Genomic DNA, 22191 nt, shown 5'->3' with positions numbered 1-22191 from the left:
GGCCAAATTCAGTCCTGGCGTAACTTGATAGACAGGAGGATATTGCTAGCTCCTTTGGGCAGGGACTACCTAACCACCTTCTCAGCACTCAACGAATAATTAATGTGCCAGAGCTGAATTGTGCCCGTGGTCTGTAAAACTTCCTGGTGCTGTCTGCTCTCCTTGTGCTAGGGAGATGCCAGCTACAAAGAGCACAACTCCCTCTGGACCTACTCCAGCTGGGCTCTAAATCCTACCAATAACTGTGGTGGGGAGGACAGGACGGTGCCTGTTCATTTCCTGAGAGGTCAGGGTCTGCTGGCATTTCCATTGTAAAACCTGCTTCAGGGGACTTATAACACAACCCTGAAAAAGCCACTTCGGGCTGAAAACTTGCCATTTAATTTTTAACTACACGATCAGTGTGTGCTTCTATGTATATTTGATATATACACACACACACACTCTCTCTCTCACGTTTGCATCTTCAGATTTCTAGAGGGACTTTTTTTCTTTTACATTTTAATGAAATTTGGCAGGACCTTGGTCTGTGGTGTTGACTTGGTCCTTTCCGTACGCTCAGAAAACCATCAAACAACTCACTGGTTGTGGGCTTTTGCCGTGACTAGAAATAGAGCTCATGCATTTGTCCTACGCCGGTTTCTTACCTTCACACTCATTGCTAGTGGGTTGGTACATCACAAATATCATGTCATCTACATGGATTCTGTTGGTTGTGAACAGGGATCAAATAGCACTGAGGGTCGTCTGTTAACGTGAGGTGAAAGGAGATGTGTGCTAAATGTGGCTCTGAAAATACATAAATGAAGGATTTTTACCATGACTAGACTGTGGGACGTTAAGGCTGACAATCTAACTTCACACTGAATCCCCCCTTCTCAACTCACCCTGTTGTGTCTAGATATTTAACTCCAGTCCCTTTCAGTTAAGGAACATTTTAGGCTGGAGTTGTTTCTGGAGCTGGGGGGACATAATGGTATACTCTACGTTGCTCAGGCACCATAGGGTAAGTTAAAAACAAAACTTTGGCCTTTACTCTGGAACAGCGGTGGTGGGGGGGGCTTTTTGTGCTTTCAGTGCAGTTACATTATGGTTTCTTGATACCTCCCGAGTGACTCCTTTCAATTGACTTGTAGTGTATCTGGGAAACTGTCACGAGGGAGCTAAACTAATATAAACCAGGAATAAACCAGTATGAGAGCGTCTACACACAAAGTTGCCCGGTTTAACTAAATCAGTGCCACTTCTGTGCATTTAGAAAGCCGTAAGAGTAAGTCTTCACACTGCAGAGCACTTGTGTTATCTTAGCCTGGTTGTGAGCAGCTGCACTGCAAAGCCATACTCCAGTTACGGGGCCCACACTGGTGCTGCACTCACCTGCGTCGCTAAGACTTCTAGGGACCCAGCCCATGATTCTTTGGGCTGCAGTAAGATGAGACTTTCTAGGGTTCTCGCTCAGGGAATTGTGGGAGAACTTACCTGTCCTTCTGTGCGCATGGGGGGAAAACGTGGGAAGACATTGGAGGACTATCAGCACTTGAGTGGCTTAGCCTGCATCCTCACTGCTAAGTGGGTGAGTTACCAGCCTGAGTGAAAGTAGATCTCAGACTTTAGCCACCAGCCTCAGATGAACCAGCTAGGTGGGGCTGAAAGCACCACTAAACCTGGGTCAGTGATTTTAGTCAAGGGCATAATTTACTATGGGGAAAAGGGGGCAGTTCACCACCCAAACCTTGGTTTGCCCCCCCCACACACACTTTTCATAGGTCCCTATGATCCAATTTTTGTACTCCTGTGCCTCAAATTTGCAGGATATAATATATTCATATATGAAATGTTCTATATGCTGATTCAACTTTGCTCCCTACCATCAGAATTTTTCTGCAATAACCCCTGATTGTATTGTGTGGACAGGAACCAGAATAGGATCACCACCAGAGTAAGAGCCTGGGTTAACTGCAGTGAAGACAGACCCTTACGGTCATAATTTCCCTTCCCCCTTAAGCTTGGGGCCTGGTTCTGATCTCATTTTTGCCAGTTTTGCACTTCTATAACTCCACTGAGTTCAATGGGGGTTGGCAGAGTAATACAAGTAGATCAGTCAGGTCTTGGTCTTCATGCTTCTTGCTACATCTATTATCACACAGGCAGATCTTTACTGCAATAAAGCTATGAAATATTAAAGGGTTTGTCAAGGGTGATACATTTGAAACCTCCCCTAGAGATGCACTTAAATCATTTTTAAAAGGTCCCATCCCTCCCCTTAGACCTGTGATGGGGGGAAATGACCAAATTATCAGCCCTGAGGGGTGGGGGCTGCTCCAGAGGTTGGTGACCAGCCAACAGCAGATTCCAACAAGTGGGCATGTTATTGATCATTGCTCCTGGGCCGGCTCCATGTCTCAGACAGTAGGCAACCCTGCAAAGTAGCTCTGAAGTGTTTGGAACGGAGGATGCCCCCCTGTTTCAATTCCCTGCTATGGCAGCAATGGGAAAATACACTAGCCCCGGGCATGTGTCATTTCCCGTGTCCACAGCAGACCAACCCCAGGACTGAAACGCTGTTGCGGTTCTCACATGGGAAGGTGGATGATGGGGTTTCATTCTTCCCTTAACGGAGAGGCTTCGGGAGTGGGGACTTTGAAATAGGAAATGTGAACGGTAGGGAAGGGAAGGGAAGGGTTCAAGACCCAGATCAGCTCTGGCAACATCTCAGCAATCAAATCCTGCGATGTGTGCATAAATAAAAGGCAATAGCCATAACATAGGAACAGTAATGAAAGGGTGCCTTTCAGTACACTATTGCTGGAGCGATAGGGTCAGGGATATACATCTCCCAGTGTATGTGGTGGGGCAAGACCAGCAATCAGCCACCTCTGTCTAGTAGAGGTTACATAGCTATGGTAGGTAAGGGAAAGTTACTGAGAATGTGGTTCTTCAGCTCCCCCAGCCCTCCCTAAAATGTAGATAAAGGAAAAGCCAGTAAAGCAGCTAACCCTTCCCTTTCCTGCCACAAGCGCATTCCTGGTACTTATTGATGCACTATATAATGCACCTGGCCAGCCAGCCAGATCCATCCCTCCCTCTACCTCGTTTTCATTAGGATTCTGTACCCCCACGGGGCAGTAGCTTCACATTATGCTGCTTCTTGTCCACCAGGAATCAGGTTACCTTTATTTTTAAAATCCCCCAAATTTCTCATTCTGGAGTCATTGTTAATGTAGCCCTGACTCATGAAAGTGGCCTCAGCAGGGAACTGAGTAATGGAGGCCTTTCCAGCTCTGGAATAGCTCTTTACTCTCCGTTGCCCCAGATCCTTAACTCCCAAGGGGCCAAATGCTGCCCTGGTTTAAGCATGCAGCACCTATTTAAACCAGAGCTGAGTTGGGCCTGTTGCCTTCAAGGGGGACTTTTTAGAACATAAGAAGGGCTATACTGGGTCAGACCAAAGATCCATCTAGCCCAGTATCCTGTCTACTAACATTGGCCAATACCAGGTGCCCCACCGGGAATGAACAGAACAGGGAATCATCAAGTGATCCAGCCCGTCGCTCATTCCCAGCTTTTGATGGAGAAACCACAAAAGAAGGACTTTGAGATTTGGTGCCCTCCTTTGTAGACCTGCAGCTCTACATTATTTCCTTTTTTTCACTCCCGAGATTCCCAATTAATTGTCTGGGTTTGAATCCGAAGAAGTTGCACTGTTCTGATACAGGGATGACATAGGTGGTTAGCAGGACACAATGTGAGGCTTAACGAGGACACCATCCAGGTTGACAAGCTCCTAAATTACCCTACATTATAAAAATGATTGTTTGAAACAAATGGTCACCTCCTACTGAAGGTCTGTCTTGCTTTTAAAAGCTGCCAACACTGACCCAGGCCCTTGAAGTTGTTGGGACAATTGGAAGACAGGACTGGCTCCTGGCTTTCTCCCATTGAGACCCAGCAGGGAAACCTGCACTATCCAAATCTTTGCACAGTAAATCTCAGCTCCCCACTGGTTGAATTGAAGGCAGGTTAATTTGGGGGCTTGTCAGGTTTGGAAATGTCTTCAGAATTATGCTCCTCAGTAAGCACTTGAATGGCAGGGATGAGCAATCTGCAACGCCAGACTGCTGCTCACTGTAGCCTCTGACCGTCTCGTTGTACACTAGCACTGCATTCCCTGCTGCTTAAGCAGTCAGACATGAGAGGCAGGCCCATGCTGGGAATTTGGAGCAGGTCATAAATGTTGGCATAAGGCACAAAGCTGAAGGGTAAGTAGCTTTATCCACCTGAGAGGTGCACCGATTACCCTGAAATGCACAGCCTGGAGCATCTCATTCCTACTGTGAAGCTGAATTCAGATGTGAAAAACAGAGACCGGGGGCAGTTCCAGGGCCTGGTTATGACATTACTGACAGCTCCCACCGTGGCCAGAACTCTCCACCTATTTCATGAACTAAGCGAGTCCTTGGGAAAAATGTAACTTTGCAAGTGGGTTTGAAAGGCAGCAAGACCAAGGCAAAGCGAGAGATTTTGTAAAGCTGAAGCAACATGCCAAGGAGTTCGCCTGAAAGGACGTACATATAAACAAGTCACACATCACATTCCATTGCAGTGTATCATCTCCCTAACATCAGTTAAGACCATTCTGAACACAGCCTTTGAATCCTGACGTTGGGGAAATTTGCGTTGCCTGTCTAAGCAGCTGTTTGCTTGCCGTCTCAGGTGGATGGTTACAATGGCCAGGCAGAGGAACAGTATCATCATGGATGGGGACATTTTATTGGCTATGTTGTCTACTAACGTTCTACCACAATGTATTATGCATCACATTTAATGTATGCAAACTGAAGTGGGTAGTGCAAAACATATACATAAATAGTCAAAAAACAAGCCACCAAACCAGCAGAGATCTCCTCCCTCTAAATACACACATGCCATTTAAATTATATTCCAAAATGAATAGACCTAACTTGGGCACAAAATAAACTCCTAAAATTAATTGCTTATAAATTATTTCTATTTAGGCCAAATAATGCATGTGTGGTTTTACTGTGGAAGGGAGAACACACACACACAGTAGGAATTAAAACATTAGAGAAGTGAATGGCCCAATACAGAATACTGGTTTCTCAGTATATCCTTGAAATACAGCAGTTCAGAGTTCCCCAGAAGCATCAACCGTTAAGTTTGACCTACTCGTATTTAAAGACTTTGTGCCTGTGAAAAAGGTCTCCCTGAAAAGTTTGAAACAATGCTGTTCTCTCATATTTTCTGCATCTCTCTCTCTTCTGACAGTCCTATGAAAAGAGAATCTTCGTTTTAAAAGCTCATTTGGCCTCCCACTGCTCATTAGTGGAGCGTATTAGTACTATTTATACATGGCAGCAGAGTGCTGCCTCCTGATTTGCTCTTCCTCCACCATCTTTCAATTCTCTAGTTTAAAATGGGTGTCAGACATTTTGCTAGCCTGCTTGTAAACATGCCCCTGCAACATTTGCAACCTGTTCAGCGCAGCTTTGGGATAACACATGCAACCAGAAAAGTCAGAAAAAGAGGAGACTAGAACTTGGCTTCGTTGTAGATAATTTGCTTCAACGAGTGGCGCATTAAACACAAGCAGTGGCATCAGAGACAGAAAGTAACCAAGATTATTAAAACCCTTTCCATTCTAATAGCCTCAGGGGTTACTAGTAACACAGAAGAGGACTGATTTTAAGTACAGGGATTTTAATCAGATAGTTTCCCTTTAACTTCATTCAAAACAACATTTTAAAAAGAAAATACAAAAAGTTGTTCATATTCACCTGCCAAGGTTTGGGCTGCTATGTGTGCTGATGCAACATGGGTGGGAAAATACTATCAGCCTCTTGCAAGGGATTTTGGGCAGGTTAGAGAAAGAATTGTCTCTCTCCTGAGCTCTGGTAAGCAGGAAGAGAAAATTGGACAGCCACCAACTACTCTCCAACCACTCCTAGGGCTAGAAAGGAAGTTCAGGTTTGCTCTTGAACATCCTGCTGTAATAGAACTTAGCAACGCCCATGCGCCTGTAGCTCCTTCCTCTGCTGAAACCGTTCTCTCAGTTGTAGCATTGCCATTGGCTCTGTGGCAATCAAATGCCCAAAAGTGGGAAGTCAGGTAGGAAACAAGCAGCAGGAGCAGAAACTAGTTTTCATGCTATCATCAAGAACAAAACCAGGGCTAGAGAAATACAGAAAATACGCACTGAAAGAGGTATTGATTCTCACGCAAAGGGACTGCATTTTCCAACAAGTGCAAACTGCTCTAGACAGAAAAAAAAAAAAAAAAAAACAGCTTGCATAAGTTTCTCTTCTCCCCTGCCCCTCTTAAAAAAAAAAAAATAGTGACCTCTCTGTCTTTTCTATGTGAAATTTATTTGTATATATCGATACAGTTGGTATGGCCTTAATGCTCCATTTAAGGACGTGTTTTGCTATATGGGCACAGAGTGCAAAGCAACTGCTTCCTTAAGAGTAACGTTTTTACATCATGATAAACAAACCTATAACTTATACAAGTACAATTTGCATGAACACATGAACACAGAAGCAATGGCAGATTATTTTTTTGGCTTGTAAAAACAAATTTAAAAAAAAGTTCTATTTCAGCAGTTTGAAGATGGAATGTAAGATTTCTGTTGTAAGTGTATATAAAAATATATATATATATATATTTATTGAACCATACATTCATGCCGATTCCAATTAAAAACAAAATAAAAGTTTTCTGAAATTTGCTTTCAGTGGATTTTTAGTACCGGAGATGTCATTTTAAAGCCCGTGCTAATGGCTGAGAAGTGCTGCTCTCCTTTAGTATTTCATGGACATTTAAGTAGGATCATTGTATTGTGTACTCTAATTTTGCTTTGTGGGGGGAGGAGAGAGAAGAATCTTCTCATACTGCTTCCCTCTGAGCCCTCATCTACACTGCAGTTCCTCACAACAATGCTAGGGTTTACCCTTGCAGTACAGATAGATGAAAAACTATCCAGATCCCCAAACCTTTTTTGCCGCTTTGGACATTAGCAGGGCTGTAGCAGTTCAGGAATACAGCCTGATCTCTTTTACACGACACAGATTGACTCTAGCAGGATTTAGGCCCAGGTCTGTTATTAGGTCACCTACTAAAAGAAGTAACTTTTTACTCTGTTGAACACAGGTGAGTGTGCCCTGTACCCACGTACTAAGTGTCAAAATGGCTTTGCTTTTTCCAACCAGCATCAACTGGTGTCCAGATGGCAGGTTGGGCACATTTTTTCTTGCCTTTAGAATAAGTTGGAGCCTAAAAACAGCATGTTAGAGGTGATTTCCTAGGAACAGTGGTATTTCTTTTGTACTGCTCTACTTCCCAAGTTCTCACGCGAGTTGAAGTATGGTTCCTGGCCCTGCAGTATGTTACCTACTTGTTCTAGGGAACTATGTTTATGCATGGGCACTATACGCCACCGACTCTTTAACTACCTTTCTGAGAACTGTTGCATTACGTTGCTTGTATACAGCACTGTCTTTCATTGTTGGATGAAGTGATCCCTGCAGTGCCCAAGGCTTTTTTAAAGACCTTATTCAAGCAATTTCCTCAAAACTGAAGCCTGGGAGAGAAACAAGAGAGGAGGGACACAATATTTTCCCTTTAATGCTTGATAAGGCAACTAAGTATTGAATTTCCATTAGCCAGGCAGCACATGGTACAGTGCTTAAGCCAAGACTGGAAATACCTGTGAAAAAGAGGGCCATGGCCAGCTTTTTATACTTCCCCAATGCAGGCCATTTTCAGCCTCATGCCCCCCCCCCCCCTTTTTAAAGCCTATTTACATTAAAGAAACACTGAAGTATGCCATTTAGTAAAACGTATTTCTGATTAGGCATGTCAAGAAGTTCACTATTAAATCCAATTATTATGTAGCCGGCCTTAACCAGAGAACATTCAAATAAGTTTCCCAGAAGGCCTGAGACGGTTTTTCAGTTACCAGGCAGGCTGAGAAAGGTATTGCTGGAAAGAGAAACAAAGACAGGCACAAGCTGTAAATGCTTTAGCAGGAAGTGATTAGGCAAATTGCTAGTATTCTCAGCCATGGGCAGCAGCATGCAGGGAGAGCTATATGCAGCTACAAAATACCATGTCTTTACCTTGAAAATCTCGGGCTCAGTTTGAGACACGGGGAGGAAATGAATGCATGGATACTGTAACTTCTCCATGACTAGCCATCCTTGCAGAGCAATTCTTCCATGAAGTGGAGGTGGTAAGAGATCAGCTATTTCTTTCCAGTTCAATGCTGCAGTTGCATCCCCCCAAATGAACACTGGCAGCAAGAAGCACAACAGAGACTGCTGCCGGTTTACTCTCTTGGGGCTCACACTACAAGGTGCACACACAGGTAGTAACTTTTTCTGGGCCAAGACAAACGTTCGCCAGACACATGCTATTTTATAGCGCCAGCTGCCGCTCTTCAGGACAACCACTCTATTCATTCAAGGCACTGCGCCTTCTACAAGCAGAGGTAGCACAGCCAACATCCGTAAGAGTATCAGGGACAGCGGTTCATGCACTGAAATCCATCTTATCACTCAAGGGATCAACAAAAAAATCTTGGTACATGAGAGGTGGTTAAGCCTCTTGGCTATGCTTGTCCACTGAACAGGGCCTGCATGCTATAGGAGGGCCTTAGCACAATTGTGGACTATAAGGTTTGTAACAGCAGAATCATTTATAGAAACACCCTTTAGCCATTCAACCGTTCCATCCCTCTTCAGTTTGAGCTCTCACCGTAGCTTGCTAGTTTAATAAAATGTATTATGTTCATGCTACTTCAGCTGAGGGGGGGGAAATTACAAAGACCAAGACATTTGACTGAATGAGAGTTTAGAGTTGACTGAAAACCTTTTTTCCTCGATAGGATTTACCGGTCACCTCCCAATACTTATAGAAAGCTCTAATTCAGGTACATTTACATACACAGATTAGAACTGACGCCTCAGGACATGCCCTCCATTCCTTACAATGTAGACTTGACAGTACAATGCTAAATGCATAAAGGCTAGACCAGCAGGTAGAAGGCAAAACAGGTACGTTTATACTTTTGGCACTAGTGTTAATTCCACACAAAAGCCTGCTCCCTGAGAAAGTGACTATGCACTTGTTACCTCTAACCTAGAGAAAGGAAGGCTCAGTTTAACACCTCGCTGTGTTTTCGTAGAAATCCAGAACCTCAGGAACCCTTCAGAGCAAGGCTTACGAAGGCCTGCTGCTGCCTTACTAAGCAAAGGGGCCTGTTCACTTGGAACAAGTACTTCCTCTTTACCGGAAAGGCATTGGGAACAGGCATATGCCGCCACAGTGCCACTCAGATTTGGCAGGGCCACCCTGCCACAGATGAACAGAGGAGCAGACATGCCAACACTGGGTGATGCTGCAACGTATACCAGGTTGCAACACCTAGCGGGAGGAGGCGGGCCCACACCCATGGGACAGAAGCCACCACGGGTGCAAGGTGGGGTCATCACAGACTTCATTCAGATTGTTACTGTGAACATCGTGACCTCCATGTCAAAATTGTAGCCTTCATCATGAATTCATATAGTTTGAGATGCTGTTGGTGTAAACTTTTTAAAAAATAGTTTCTCCTATAACAAAAACACATTAAAGTCTTGCATCTTTTTAATTTTTGCATTTCATTCACCTTAGACTATGAAAAAAAATCTGGTCAGTTTTGCCTCCTGTCTTTCTTCTGGCACTAGAACAATGATGTGGTTCACACCACAGAAGACTGGCTGTCTAAACAGAGACAGCAAACAAAACCCATTTCAACTCATTTAGGCTTTGCAAGTCTTCTCCACTGCCCTCCTGAAATTAGATTTTGAGCCCAAAACTATGACAAAATCCCTTTGAGGACATACTCGTTTAACGAGTGGAGAGGTGTTCACAGCTCTGGCATGTACAAGGGACAGGTGCTATTTACTGAAGCTTTGATAATCTAAAGTGCAGTATCTGTTGCTAGAGTCTGATTTCTCCTCAGCAGAGGCCCTTCTCCCTCACCCCTGCAGTATATTATACGTACCTGTCGTTATGGAGCTGTAGTTGTGAAAAGCAATGAAAGAACGCCAGCGGGGAAGACTTCAGAGAAAGACTTGCACTTAACCCCTTGGCAATGGTAGACACGATGTTTCCCTGATCTGAAGTTGGGAAAACCATTTAGAACAGACACTACCAGTTATTACCGCAAGAGGGAACTGTGTATTTCCTGTATGTCTGTGCACTAAAGTGGCACACTGCGAGGATAGTCATTACAGTTGGCTCTGCTCAAGTGCCAGGACGTGCCTCTATACTTTTGGGAGCAGGTTAAAAAAGTCAAGTCAGTCCGTAAAAGATTTGAGGAGAGTCTTTAAACAAAACATTGAAGTCTCTGACAAAAGCTTCCAATGACTTTAGTGAGGTGTGGACCGTTTAAACTACACCAACTCTCACATGTAACTTTTCTGGTATGGTTTATAGTGACCTCCCCCTGGCCACAGACAGCTCTGTTCTAGTTTGTAAAGCAGAATGTGTCAGAGGCCATGAAATATGGATATGCCATTACATCACATCTGCACAGATCCTGCATTAGAAAACCCAGAACTTAGACACTGAATCCTGGTTCACACGAAAGACAATTACTAATAAGCTCTCCAGGGTGTCCACTGTGATGCAGATACTGCAGGGGGCATATGATATACCATCCAGTCACTTCATATCAACGTAAGGTGGTGGTGCATGGAGCCACCGCTGTAATCTGACCCCAATGGCTTCGGATATTAATCTGGAAGCAAGACTGCAATTTTCTTCCAGATGTTTTTCCATACAATGGAAGTTAAACACCATACCTATTACCAAAATAGTGAGCTGTGCACTGGAATCCTTTAAGACTGGTGTAATAAAGATTGTACACACAGTCTTGTCTTTTATTTTCAATTTTAGTGGAGTCTGAGAATGAATAAGATATTTATTCAATACCAGGAGTATATACCAGCAATTGATAGGCAATCAGTACACCTCTAGCATAAATTGTCAGAGGCTGCATCTGATCTAGGTAGTTTCACCTCTGGCAGAGGGGAGTTGCTAAACGGATGCCCAAACTGCAAAAGCGACTCCCCCTCCCCCCAATAAAGAACAGAGTAAGTATACAGGATCCTAAAAAGCACATTTACATTGCAACAATAAAAGATATCTACAACCACAGTTTCCTAGTCACAACAGGAGTTGTTACAAAATCGTGTAACTTTTCAGTCAGCTGGAAAAAGCAAACAAACATTCAGCCAACCACCACCGTGCTTTATAATATTAGACATCTCTACCTACTACCACAGCAAAGATTGGTTCAGTTTCCAAAGCACCTTTTGTCATTATCCTAGACAAAGGTAGTGATGGGAGGAATGGAGGGGAAACTCCCCCTTCACAAGAATTCCAACATACTCCACTTGATAAAGCAAATCTAGACTTTTTTTATTTTTTTAACAATTTGCCAAGACTGGAATGAGAGATAAATAGAAGGCACAACAATTTTGCTTTTTTTTTTTTTTATACAAATACAAACTAAAACATGAAAAAAACCTCCCTATTTCAATAAAAAATTTCACAAGTTCAGGAAAAATGTTTTAAGAGTCAAGTTCTAGACATTTAAAACCTATCCCACAATCCAAAATTTGTAAGTGGTAAAACAGTAGTTAGAATTCCTTTTCGTGATCATGTATCAAAAGAAAAAAGATTCTATGGATACCCTTTATTCCACTTTTACAGCGCCACAGAGAGAAGAATGAATGTCAATTTTTCAAGTGGCAACATGGCCAGACCAGAGGATGTGCACATGACCCTCAAGGGACAAACAATAGTTTCTCCTGCCTTGAAATGCTTGCCAAGTGCTAGGTTTTCCTACAGGCTCTTGAACACATGCAGGTGAAAGATTATTCCACTGACTGAAATGCACCCAATTTCAATATAGAGCGCAAAAAAAAAAAAAAAAACAACAAACAAAACAAAAAAAAAAACCACACATTCCTTTAGGAAAGACCCACTGGTACACCAAAAAAAAAAAAAAAAAATCCAGTCCGTAAGTTTGCAGTGAGCAAGGAACTTCAGTTCTTTTCTTTTTAAAATCCACTTTTCCTAAAATATTGTTCCACAAAGCTGGAATCTGGGACAAGGACTAGGGGGGGGGAGAAAAAAAAACAAAAAAACACAAAACCATAACAACAAAAAGGGGCCAAAACAGTATCAAACGTAGCAGTCTATAACAGGCCAGGGCCACATTCCAAGATACCCAAGGCTGAAATTCACAAATCTGCAGGAACAAGGGTTTGTGCCACCATGCCAACATCCTTGATGCATTCACTGGCGTTGCCCGATGCCCCTTCCAGCTCCAAATCCTGGTTTCTGAGACATTCCTCCACGTGGAGGCCCTCGAATCCCACCTCCCAGCCCTCCCCGGGTGCCTCCAGGTCCACGTGGTCTGTTGTCTCTGCGGTCACCCTCCCTGGCAGCTCGTGTTTTCTTCTCCTCCACGTTCAAACGCACCTCTCCCCTGAACATGATGGGCTGCAAGAGAAAGAAAAGATTTACCAGCATTAACAATGCAGCTGTAACTCTCCAACAAAGCCTTTCACGTGGGGAAGTTTATGCTGTTCCCTTCAATGGGATTAATATTAGGAATGGGAGCAAGACAAGAAAGAAGGAAATAAAGCTCATGGCAGCTACCTATTTACAGGTTAAAAAAATACTACATCAGTTGTGTACTCAGCCAGACATTTTGTTAGGGTGGCAGGAGAAGGCTATGGGGGGGAAAAAAGAAAGGGACAGTTGATCCATCCTTCCAATTGTTTGAACAGTGACTTCTCAGGCAGCTGAACACTTTACATGCTCCACCTTTCCTAGCAAGTCGTTAGATAAGATGAGCTTGTTTCACTGACACACTTTAGTACAATGAAAAGTCATTCAGATCACTGCTAGTGTTCCAGTTGACTTTTCCTCGGATTTGAAGCAGCTCAGAGGCCCATACTGCACCCTTCCTGCATTCTGGTGAAATCCTTCACTTTCAGCAAAGCAGCATTTTATATTGTGTGATGAGGAGTTACCGAGGGCGTGTCTATATGGCAGCAAGAGAACTACCCTAGTACACGAAGCCACACTCTGGGCCTTTCAATGTGCTGCAGCAGTGCACCAATGGGGAGTTAGTGCACAGTGTGTTGTAGATTCACCACCTGGCTTGCGACCCAGTAACTCACTGTGTAGACAAACCTTGAGTTGGCAAATTGCACTGAAGCAGGGAAGAGGCCAATCAGAACATATGCCCTATTAGCACTAAAAGCTAAATAAGCTACTGCCACATAAGGCTGAGGAATTAAGTCTACAAAAAGCTAAGAAATTCAAGAGTGAAGGTTCCTTCATACATATATCAATTATCTCTCATTAGAGACCATGAATTATTCTGGATGCTCTAACATATAAAGAAGGGCTTGAAAATCCCCCTTGCTAGTGACAAGCAGAAAGCTTTTCAGCTAAGATTCCCACTTGATGATCAGTTCCCCTGGAGCTGCCCTGGCATGAGGGGTACCAACACCCTTCCCAGCAACCAGGTATGGGAATAGGGTTTAAGTATCTCTCTGTCACTTTGCCCCTAGACTTCACTGGCAGGGCCTCCCTTTCACACGAACTGCTAGCAAGCAGGTTTAGCTCTCTGGTTGATAGTTTACTAGTAATCTTTAAGTCCCGATATGCAGTATTTGCAATGTAGCAGAGATAATATTGTTGCAAGCACTGGTCTAGAATTAAAGGAAACATGCTTGTGTCCAGCATACTGTGCATGATGGTTGGAGAAAATCAATACAGATAACTAAAGTTAAATTACAGATGGAAATAAGGGTTCTGAATTATTAGAAGTAAAAAAATATTTGAAATGTTCAGCCCTGGGTTAAATATACACATAAAGCCCCCACTACTGTCTTATATTACCAAGAAGGAGAGCATCACAGTTAATTATACTTTAAGTCTGACACAAACATTCCCTAGAGCCTCCAGATTTGTAGCTTGCAGGAAAAGAGCACAAAAAATGATATAAACAGAATACATACAGAAAAGGGCCAAGGACTGGCCATTCCTCTCCAAGAGCCTGTAAGTGTGATGTCTCACCAAGGGGGTGAAAGAGAAGTGCCCCTGACTGCTGCGAACTACAACTCTCTAACTGCTGGCTGTACAGGTGCAGATGTGTGTGGGTGCAAGGTGTTTAGATCTACCACCTACACAACAATCCCCCTGAGGTCACTAACTATAGCCTTTTACATTCATAGTGGCTGTGGCCAGTCTGAGAGCAAGTGACTTTGCACCCTGCCTTGTTTAGGGTGTAAATTCCTTCTTCAAGTCAAATACTAACATGGTTCCCCCCGCTTTTTCAACGCTTCTTTATTTGGGCTCTGTTTTCCATGGCAACCTTATCTCGCTTTTGGTTTGCTTTAAGGATGTAAATATCCGTTCAAAAAGTTAACCGTTTAAATTATTAAAATTATGTTCTTTAAATGGTTAACCAATTGAAGGGAGAGGGGCTGCTCCTGGAGCAGGCAACTGGCAGAGTCTGGGGGCTAACAGTTAGGATTTCAGAGTAGCAGCCGTGTTAGTCTGTATCCGCAAAAAGAACAGGAGTACTTGTGGCACCTTAGAGACTAACAAATTTATTAGAGCATAAGCTTTCATGGGCTACAGCCCACTTCTTCGGATGCAACCGAAGAAGTGGGCTGTAGCCCACGAAAGCTTATGCTCTAATAAATTTGTTAGTTAGGATTTGTTAACCAGTAAGACTAATGCTTACCGGTTAACCGTTTAGGTTTGTAAAATACTAGTTTGCTTCAGCACTAAATTTGGCCAACTGTGTGTGTTAATTTCCAAACAGCATGAACACGTGAATCACACTTATTCAGAGTGGTTCATTTATGGACGTAAACTGGGGGCAGAGGAAGAAGAGAGGGGCTAAAAATCAGCTGGCTAGAAGAATGTCCCTTCTCCTTAAGGGTCAGACGGACATTGCCCACCATTAACAGAGAGGAACGAATTCAAATACATTATTTTGCAGAATCCAATCTCTGCTGGTCCAAACACCACCACCTTACCCTATTGCTAAGGATCTTCTGAACTGGTTCAGGATCATCGAACACCACAAACCCAAAGTTAGGGAGCTTCCCACCGCTGTTGATGCGGAGTTCCACAACGTTCCCATAATCTGCAAGAGAAGAGCCAAGTTCTTTGGTCACACATTAGAATGTTCTGCAGAAACAGACATGTGCTTATGGTTGCAGACCCAAAACCCTGTGGTGAACACAGCAAAGTCAGCAACTTACTTTGGAAGAAGTCCTTCAGTTCAGTTTTATCCACATCATGAGGAAGGTTCCCAACAAATAGCTGGTGACTGTCTGGGTACCTAACAATCCGTCTAGTTTCCATGTCACCCTGCTCACCTTCACGAACTTAAAACAAAAAAAAACACTTGCTTAAAGCCAAACATCATGCACAATACCTGAACAGTTCTAATCATCAGTGTAACTGGCATGCAGTAAGATTCAGTCTCAAGTTCGAGTGGAATTTCAATAATTTTCACAATAGCCATGCATTAGAAACTCACACTGATGAGCAAACAAATCAAAACAAAATCGAAATACTACAAACTTTTTTATATTTGTGAAAGTTCATTTCTAAAACAGAGAGGTTCAGGTCCAGATCAGCTAAAACAGCAACAGTAGCAGGAGTGACTTAGAATATCTATCATTAAGAACTGAAAAACCAACACTAATTGGCACATGGTATATTGAGTGCTTCATGGCTCCTTAGGCAATTAAAAGGTGATAGAAAGTGGGGGGAAAAAGTGAAGTACTTATGCTCTTCTAGCTTTTCTTACTTGGTCTAGGCCCTCTCTGTGGTGGGATGCTTGTTCGCTGCTCCCTCACCCTCTGATCCCTCTGTGGCCTCTGTGACGGAGTCTGGGATTCAGGCTTGGACTCAGGACGGGGCTGCAGAAATGAACCACCAGTAAGTGATATGTAAAAACAGGCAAGGCTAGTAGCAAGGTTCATTTTTCAGAGCTTACTATCAAAGTTTAGATTATACTGAGATAATTTCCAATTTGCAAAAGATTGGTAGTTCTTTTCATCAGTGGCTACAGAATGCATTTCAGCTCAAGTTATACTTGTAACTTCAAAATGAAATGCTGTTCTGTTTTTACTGCGTAGTGCTCAGTCAATAAAATGTACCCTGGGGCTACACAATGTCAGAAAGTGAGATGAAGCGTATCTTGCCTAATCATGGCTGAAAGATTTTAGTACCTCTAACTTGGCAAGTTTGCCCAAGCTCTGTGGAACTGCCCTCACTAGATTTTTGCATGTTTTTCAAGGCAGATACCCTCAACACACACAGTGAACACATTTGGTCCACGTTGATGAAGGTTTTCTTCACAGCTACAAGGGTTACAAATGTGATTTTTGTTTAAAAGGTTATTTAGAAAACCCCTAACAATTCCAAAACCCCACCAAGGATCCTAAAATGCATGCTATAAGCAGGAAATTTCTACTGCGTATTTTCCCCCCAGGTCACCAAGTAATTTGTGATTAGTGCAGAATTCCTACTTGCGAGGCTGGTACTTTCACAACATGAGGTGGTATTCCCAATACTGGAACAGCTCCACTGGGTGGGAGGTTCTTGCTGGTTACAGATGCCCACGAAAATGTCTAAAGGAATGAATAGTGTTACTTAGTAACTCAAGGCCTGCAGTTCTAGTTCTAGCAACAGGCCCAGACCCTGAGCTGTGCCTCTCAGGAGTGGCAGCTGAGGTGGTGGACACAGCTTTAAAGCCACTTTTGAGCCTTCCGAGTTCTGGGTCCAGCCCTCAGCAGTTTCCCCACAGCTGCCTATGAACCATCCCAACTCAGAAAAGCCAGAGTGCAGAGTATTCCAGCCACACACTGTCTCACTCCCAGCAGTAGCCTAGGCCTATTACACTAGGCCTGTGGCACCCATGGATCCCCACCCCCAGCTGCAATGGTGGAAGCAGGGGGAGGAGGGATAGCTCAGTGGTTTGAGCATTGGTCTGCTAAACCCAGGGTTGTGAGCTCAATCCTTGAGGGGGCCACTTAGGGATCTGGGGCAAAAATCAGTACTTGGTCCTGCTAGTGAAGACAGGGGACTGGACTCGATGACCTTTCAGGGTCCCTTCCAGCTCTATGAGATAGGTTTATTTTTGTTTCCAACCCCTGAACACTGCATAAATTGCATAAACAGGCAGGGATGCAGCACAGAATTGGGGCTATTGTTAGACTCCTCACTGCAGGGGTTACACCCGAACCGTATTTGGAAAGGTACTGTCACAACCATAAGTTGGCTGGGCATAGTCTGACTTTAAAAGAAGAAAAAATTCAGCGGCTACTGATGCTTATTGATTAAATTTTCACAACTGTGCAAAATGCATTTTAAGACTTCTTTCTATCTATTTAAATTTTCACAGTTGTGGGAAGTTAGATGGGGCAGATGCTTATTGAATGACAGCAGACATATAACCGTTAACACACAAACGGTCAATATCACATGTCAAAATATAAAAGTAATTATGCTGAAATCAAACTCTAATAGAGGGGTAGGCAACCTATGGCATGTGTGCCAAAGGCGGTACGCGAGCTGATTTTCAGTGGCACTCACACTGCCCGGGTCCTGGCCACTGGTCCGGGGGCTCTGCATTTTAATTTAATATGAAGCTTCTTAAACATTTTAAAAATCTTATTTACTTTATATACAACAATAGTTTAGTTCTATATTATAGACTTATAGAAAGAGACCTTCTAAAAAGGTTAAAATGTATTACTGGAACACAAAACCTTAAATTAGAGTGAATAAATGAAGAGTCGGCACACCACTTCTGAAAGGTTGCCAACCCCTGCTCTAATAAGTTCTCAAGCAGTACTTTTCTTACTTTGCCTAAATTTTGATTAACAACCACCACCAATAAAAACCTAATCCTTCCAAGCCTTACCATAAGCATTCAATTTAAGGACAAATTCAAGCCAGTTCCTGGAGCAAACTGAACAGGTACAAAATACAGAGGGCCTTGATAACGTGTTGTAATATTGAGATACCAGCAACGAGCTAATTGACCAATCGCTTTTCTGTGGATAAGCTCAATTTGAGGCAAAAAGGACAATTCAGGAGCAGGAGAGAAGTCTTATGCAAAAGAATTTGGATACCTCTCATCCAGCTACCCCATCTTGCCAGAGCAAAGATGATGGTGTGTTATACATAATGAAGAGGAGAAAAAAGATGAACATATAGATTAAAGTCACTCATTTCATTACCCTGGAGTCCTCTTGCACCACAGGAGCGGGGTCTGCAGGGACTGGAGAAGGACTCTTTTCCATAGTCTCCTCGGGAACAGTTTCCTCCAATACTGGCTCAGATTTTTCTTCCTGCACTTCTGGTTCTGGCTCCTGTTCAGGCTCCGGTTCAGGCTCAGGTTCTGGTTCCACTACTGGCTCCTCCAGCTGTTCCTCCAAGTCATTGCTATTGAAGAACATCACAAATGGAAACAAGATGTCTTTTCAATTCGGATAAAGAACAGTATTGAAGGCATGCTTATAACCCAGGTATGCAAAGTACAATGCAATCAAGATGAGCAGCACAGCAAAATTCACTTCAATAGGCATATACTTAGAACGTGTTATATCAGCTGAAAACAGTTTCTCAGCCTCACAGCTAATAGTGTATCATTTAACAATGTTTATGCTACAGCTTCTGCAGCAGAAGCCCGACTTCTAGACATAAAACATTTTCATTCCTGACTTCTCTTCACATTTGATTCCAGACCTGGTCCTTAAAGAGATCACACAATGCCAAGTTTGCCTTCACCATATTAAGAGTATAGTCTTTTTACCTTACAGACTGCTCGTAGTAAGCACCGGGATCATCAACTGTCTCAGGGGTCTGCTGTCTTTCCTCAGGTTCCTCCACCTCCTCCTCAGATTCTAGAGTGGGTTAGGGAAGGAAGAGAACTCAAGTTACACCTATCACGCTGTCCAAGCTCAGCAAAGGGATTCTTTCCCAAAAAAAAAAAAATAAATAAAATTTGGGGAGGGGGGAAGTTTTATTTTAATATCACTGCAGGAAGAAGGACCGTACCAGCGACTGCAACAGTCTGTATTCCACCAGCCCATGCTGAAGTACCAGCAGTACAGAAGGGACAGGGAAAAAAAAAAAAAAAAAATACAGGAGAGACAATTTGAATTTACTGCAAATATGCCTTCTCATAAGAGAAGAATCTTCTCTAGTCTGAGAATTGAGAGTTGTTTACTATGCCCACTAATGCCACAAAAGCTGGCACTGGTAGAATTCTCCAGGCTCCTGGTACTTACTTACCCTCTGGAGGCTCGGTGTCCGAATCACCAAAAACCTCATCTTGGTAGCGGAAGATGTCGTTATGGACATAAAACTTATTTGCAACAGAACCCTGCAGGCAAGCAGGAATAAGAAGTTGGTTCCGTTATATTCAGTCCCAGAGCAAAACATTACATGATTATGAAGAGTTTACAGCCATAGTGACAGATCCTGGTCAGAGCTCTGCCCCTCCGGCTGTGCGGAAGTAGCAACTGCCCCAACAGAGGGAACCTCTGGGTGGCACAAAACCAGCAAAGTTGCTTCTACACTCAGCCCCCAAGCACAAGGGACATTCTTGGGCAGGCTATGAGGGGAGAATACTAGCATGTGCTGCACTCCAAAGAATCACCACACTAGGTGATGCACCTTAGAGCAGATTTGTAGTTGAGGTTGCCCTAAGCTATGATAGGACTGGTTTGGCCTCCAGTCAAGCAGAGGATCACGGGAGTGGAGAGGTTGCTTTGTACCACTTTTTGCCCCCCATTCCATATACTGCACTAAGCAGTTTGTGGCCCAGATCCCTAGGTTTTGCCAGTGATTAGGGAATATTTGCCAGTCTATGAGGAAAAACCTATAAACTCATCTCCAATATGGAAAATTCAAGTACTAGGTTCATATTTGCTTTGACATATTGAATTTTTTAAAAAGAATAAAGGCTTGACACGCCTGTCAAAATGGAAATACTGTTGCAATCATAACAGCCACTCCACCATAATAGCAAGCACACAGCTGTAGGTGATGAAGAGAACTAGGATAACACCCATAAAACTCCGCAGAAAGCAAAGAGACACTGTACAGCTTTTGAAAGGATTCCTGAAGCAGAAAGGAAAAATGCTATTCATTCCAAACAAGCAACTATACCTTGCTTCATTATGGCTGACAGGATCAATAAGGCCAAATTAAAGCCAAACAAAAGGTTAGCAACTGTATCTAGCTGTGGATTTGAAAAGTTTTTTGGAGGCCATCTCAGTAACAACTTGAGAACAATAGATCACAATTAGAAACAGACTTATGGGCTTGGAGCTGCTCTACAATAATTCATGAATACTGTAGGTTGACCTGGCAAATTGGGATGTTTACTGTGTTAATATATAAGGAAAACAAGCAGGAAGGAAACAGAATGGCTCAAGATAAGACACCTGTTGATAAACACAAGGGGGCATTAAGAGACAATGCTAGGATGTAAAAAGCCTGGGAACCAAAGGCAAAAAGACTATAGAAGTTTAAAAGGGGACTAGAGGTGGTTTTGGAATTAATTGATAAAAACTTAACATTAACAAGTCACCGGGACCAGATGGCATTCACCCAAGCGTTCTGAAAGAACTCAATGTGAAGTTGCGGAACTATTAACTAAGGTTTGTAACCGGTCCTTTAAATCGGCTTCTGTACCCAATGACTGGAAGTTAGCTAATGTAACACCAATATTTAAAAAGGGCTCTAGAGGTGATCCCGGCAATTACAGACCGGTAAGTCTAACGTCGGTACTGGGTAAATTAGTCGAAACAATCGTAAAGAATAAAATTGTCAGACACATAGAAAAACAAACTGTTGAGCCATAGTCAACATGGTTTCTGTAAAGGGAAATCGTGTCTTACTAATCTATTAGAGTTCTTTGAAGGGGTCAACAAATATGTGGACAAGGGGGATCCAGTGGACGTAGTGTACTTAGATTTCCAGAAAGCCTTTGACAAGGTCCCTCACCAAAGGCTCTTACGTAAATTAAGTTGTCAAGGGATAAAAGGGAAGGTCCGTTCATGGATTGAGAACTGGTTAAAAGACCGGGAACAAAGGGTAGGAATTAATGGTAAATTCTCAGAATGGAGAGGGGTAACTAGTGGTGTTCCCCAAGGGTCAGTGCTCAGACCAATCCTATTCAACTTATTTATAAATGATTGGAGAAAGGGGTAAACAGTGAGGTGGCAAAGTTTGCAGATGATACTAAACTGCTCAAGATAGTTAAGACCAAAGCAGACTGTGATGAACTTCAAAAAGATCTCACAAAACTAAGTGATTGGACAACAAAATGGCAAATGAAATTTAATGTGGATAAATGTAAAGTAATGCACATTGGAAAAAATAACCCCAACTATACATACAATATGATGGGGGCTAATATAGCTACAACAAGTCAGGAAAAAGATCTTGGAGTCATTGTGGATAGTTCTCTGAAGATGTCCGCGCAGTGTGCAGAGGCGGTCAAAAAAGCAAACAGGATGTTAGGGATCATTAAAAAGGGGATAGAGAATAAGACTGAGAATATATTATTGCCCTTATATAAATCAATGGTACGCCCACATCTCGAATACTGCGTACAGATGTGGTCTCCTCATCTAAAAAAAGATATACTGGCACTAGAAAAGGTTCAGAAAAGAGCAACTAAAATAATTAGGGGTTTGGAACGTGTCCCATATGAGGAGAGATTAAAGAGGCTAGGACTCTTCAGCTTGGAAAAGAGGAGACTAAGGGGGGATATGATAGAGGTATATAAAATCATGAGTGATGTGGAGAAAGTGGATAAGGAAAAGTTATTTACTTATTCCCATAATACAAGAACTAGGGGTCACCAAATGACATTAATAGGCAGCAGGTTTAAAACAAATACAAGGAAGTTCTTCTTCACGCAGCGCACAGTCAACTTGTGGAACTCCTTACCTGAGGAGGTTGTGAAGGCTAGGACTATAACAGCGTTTAAGAGAGAACTGGATAAATTCATGGTGGTTAAGTCCATTAATGGCTATTAGCCAGGATGGGTAAGGAATG

The 22191-nt window shown here is 42.9% G+C and overlaps 1 protein-coding gene across 3 annotated transcripts in view; it reads right to left on the bottom strand.

Annotated features, from left to right (window-relative positions):
* Positions 1-11463: 11463 nt before the first annotated feature.
* G3BP1 (G3BP stress granule assembly factor 1) overlaps positions 11464-22191 on the bottom strand; it is a 37483-nt gene continuing 26755 nt past the window's right edge. For 2 of the 3 annotated variants that reach the window (XM_065408908.1, XM_065408906.1), the window contains 8 exons: positions 19414-19504; positions 18932-19022; positions 18357-18561; positions 16641-16742; positions 15917-16028; positions 15363-15488; positions 15135-15265; positions 11464-12573 (listed from right to left, as the gene is read on the bottom strand). In XM_065408908.1, the coding sequence (XP_065264980.1) occupies positions 12367-12573; positions 15135-15265; positions 15363-15488; positions 15917-16028; positions 16641-16742; positions 18357-18561; positions 18932-19022; positions 19414-19504 (1065 nt within the window). In that variant the 3' untranslated portion in view covers positions 11464-12366. The remainder of the gene's footprint in view (positions 12574-15134; positions 15266-15362; positions 15489-15916; positions 16029-16640; positions 16743-18356; positions 18562-18931; positions 19023-19413; positions 19505-22191) is intronic. The other variant, XM_065408909.1, reaches the window with a different exon arrangement.

The sequence above is a fragment of the Emys orbicularis genome, chromosome 8 (assembly GCF_028017835.1).
Source record: "Emys orbicularis isolate rEmyOrb1 chromosome 8, rEmyOrb1.hap1, whole genome shotgun sequence".
Classification (NCBI taxonomy): domain Eukaryota; kingdom Metazoa; phylum Chordata; order Testudines; family Emydidae; genus Emys; species Emys orbicularis.
The sequence above is the reverse complement of the archived record's forward strand: the minus strand, read 5'-3'. Positions and strand labels throughout refer to the sequence as shown.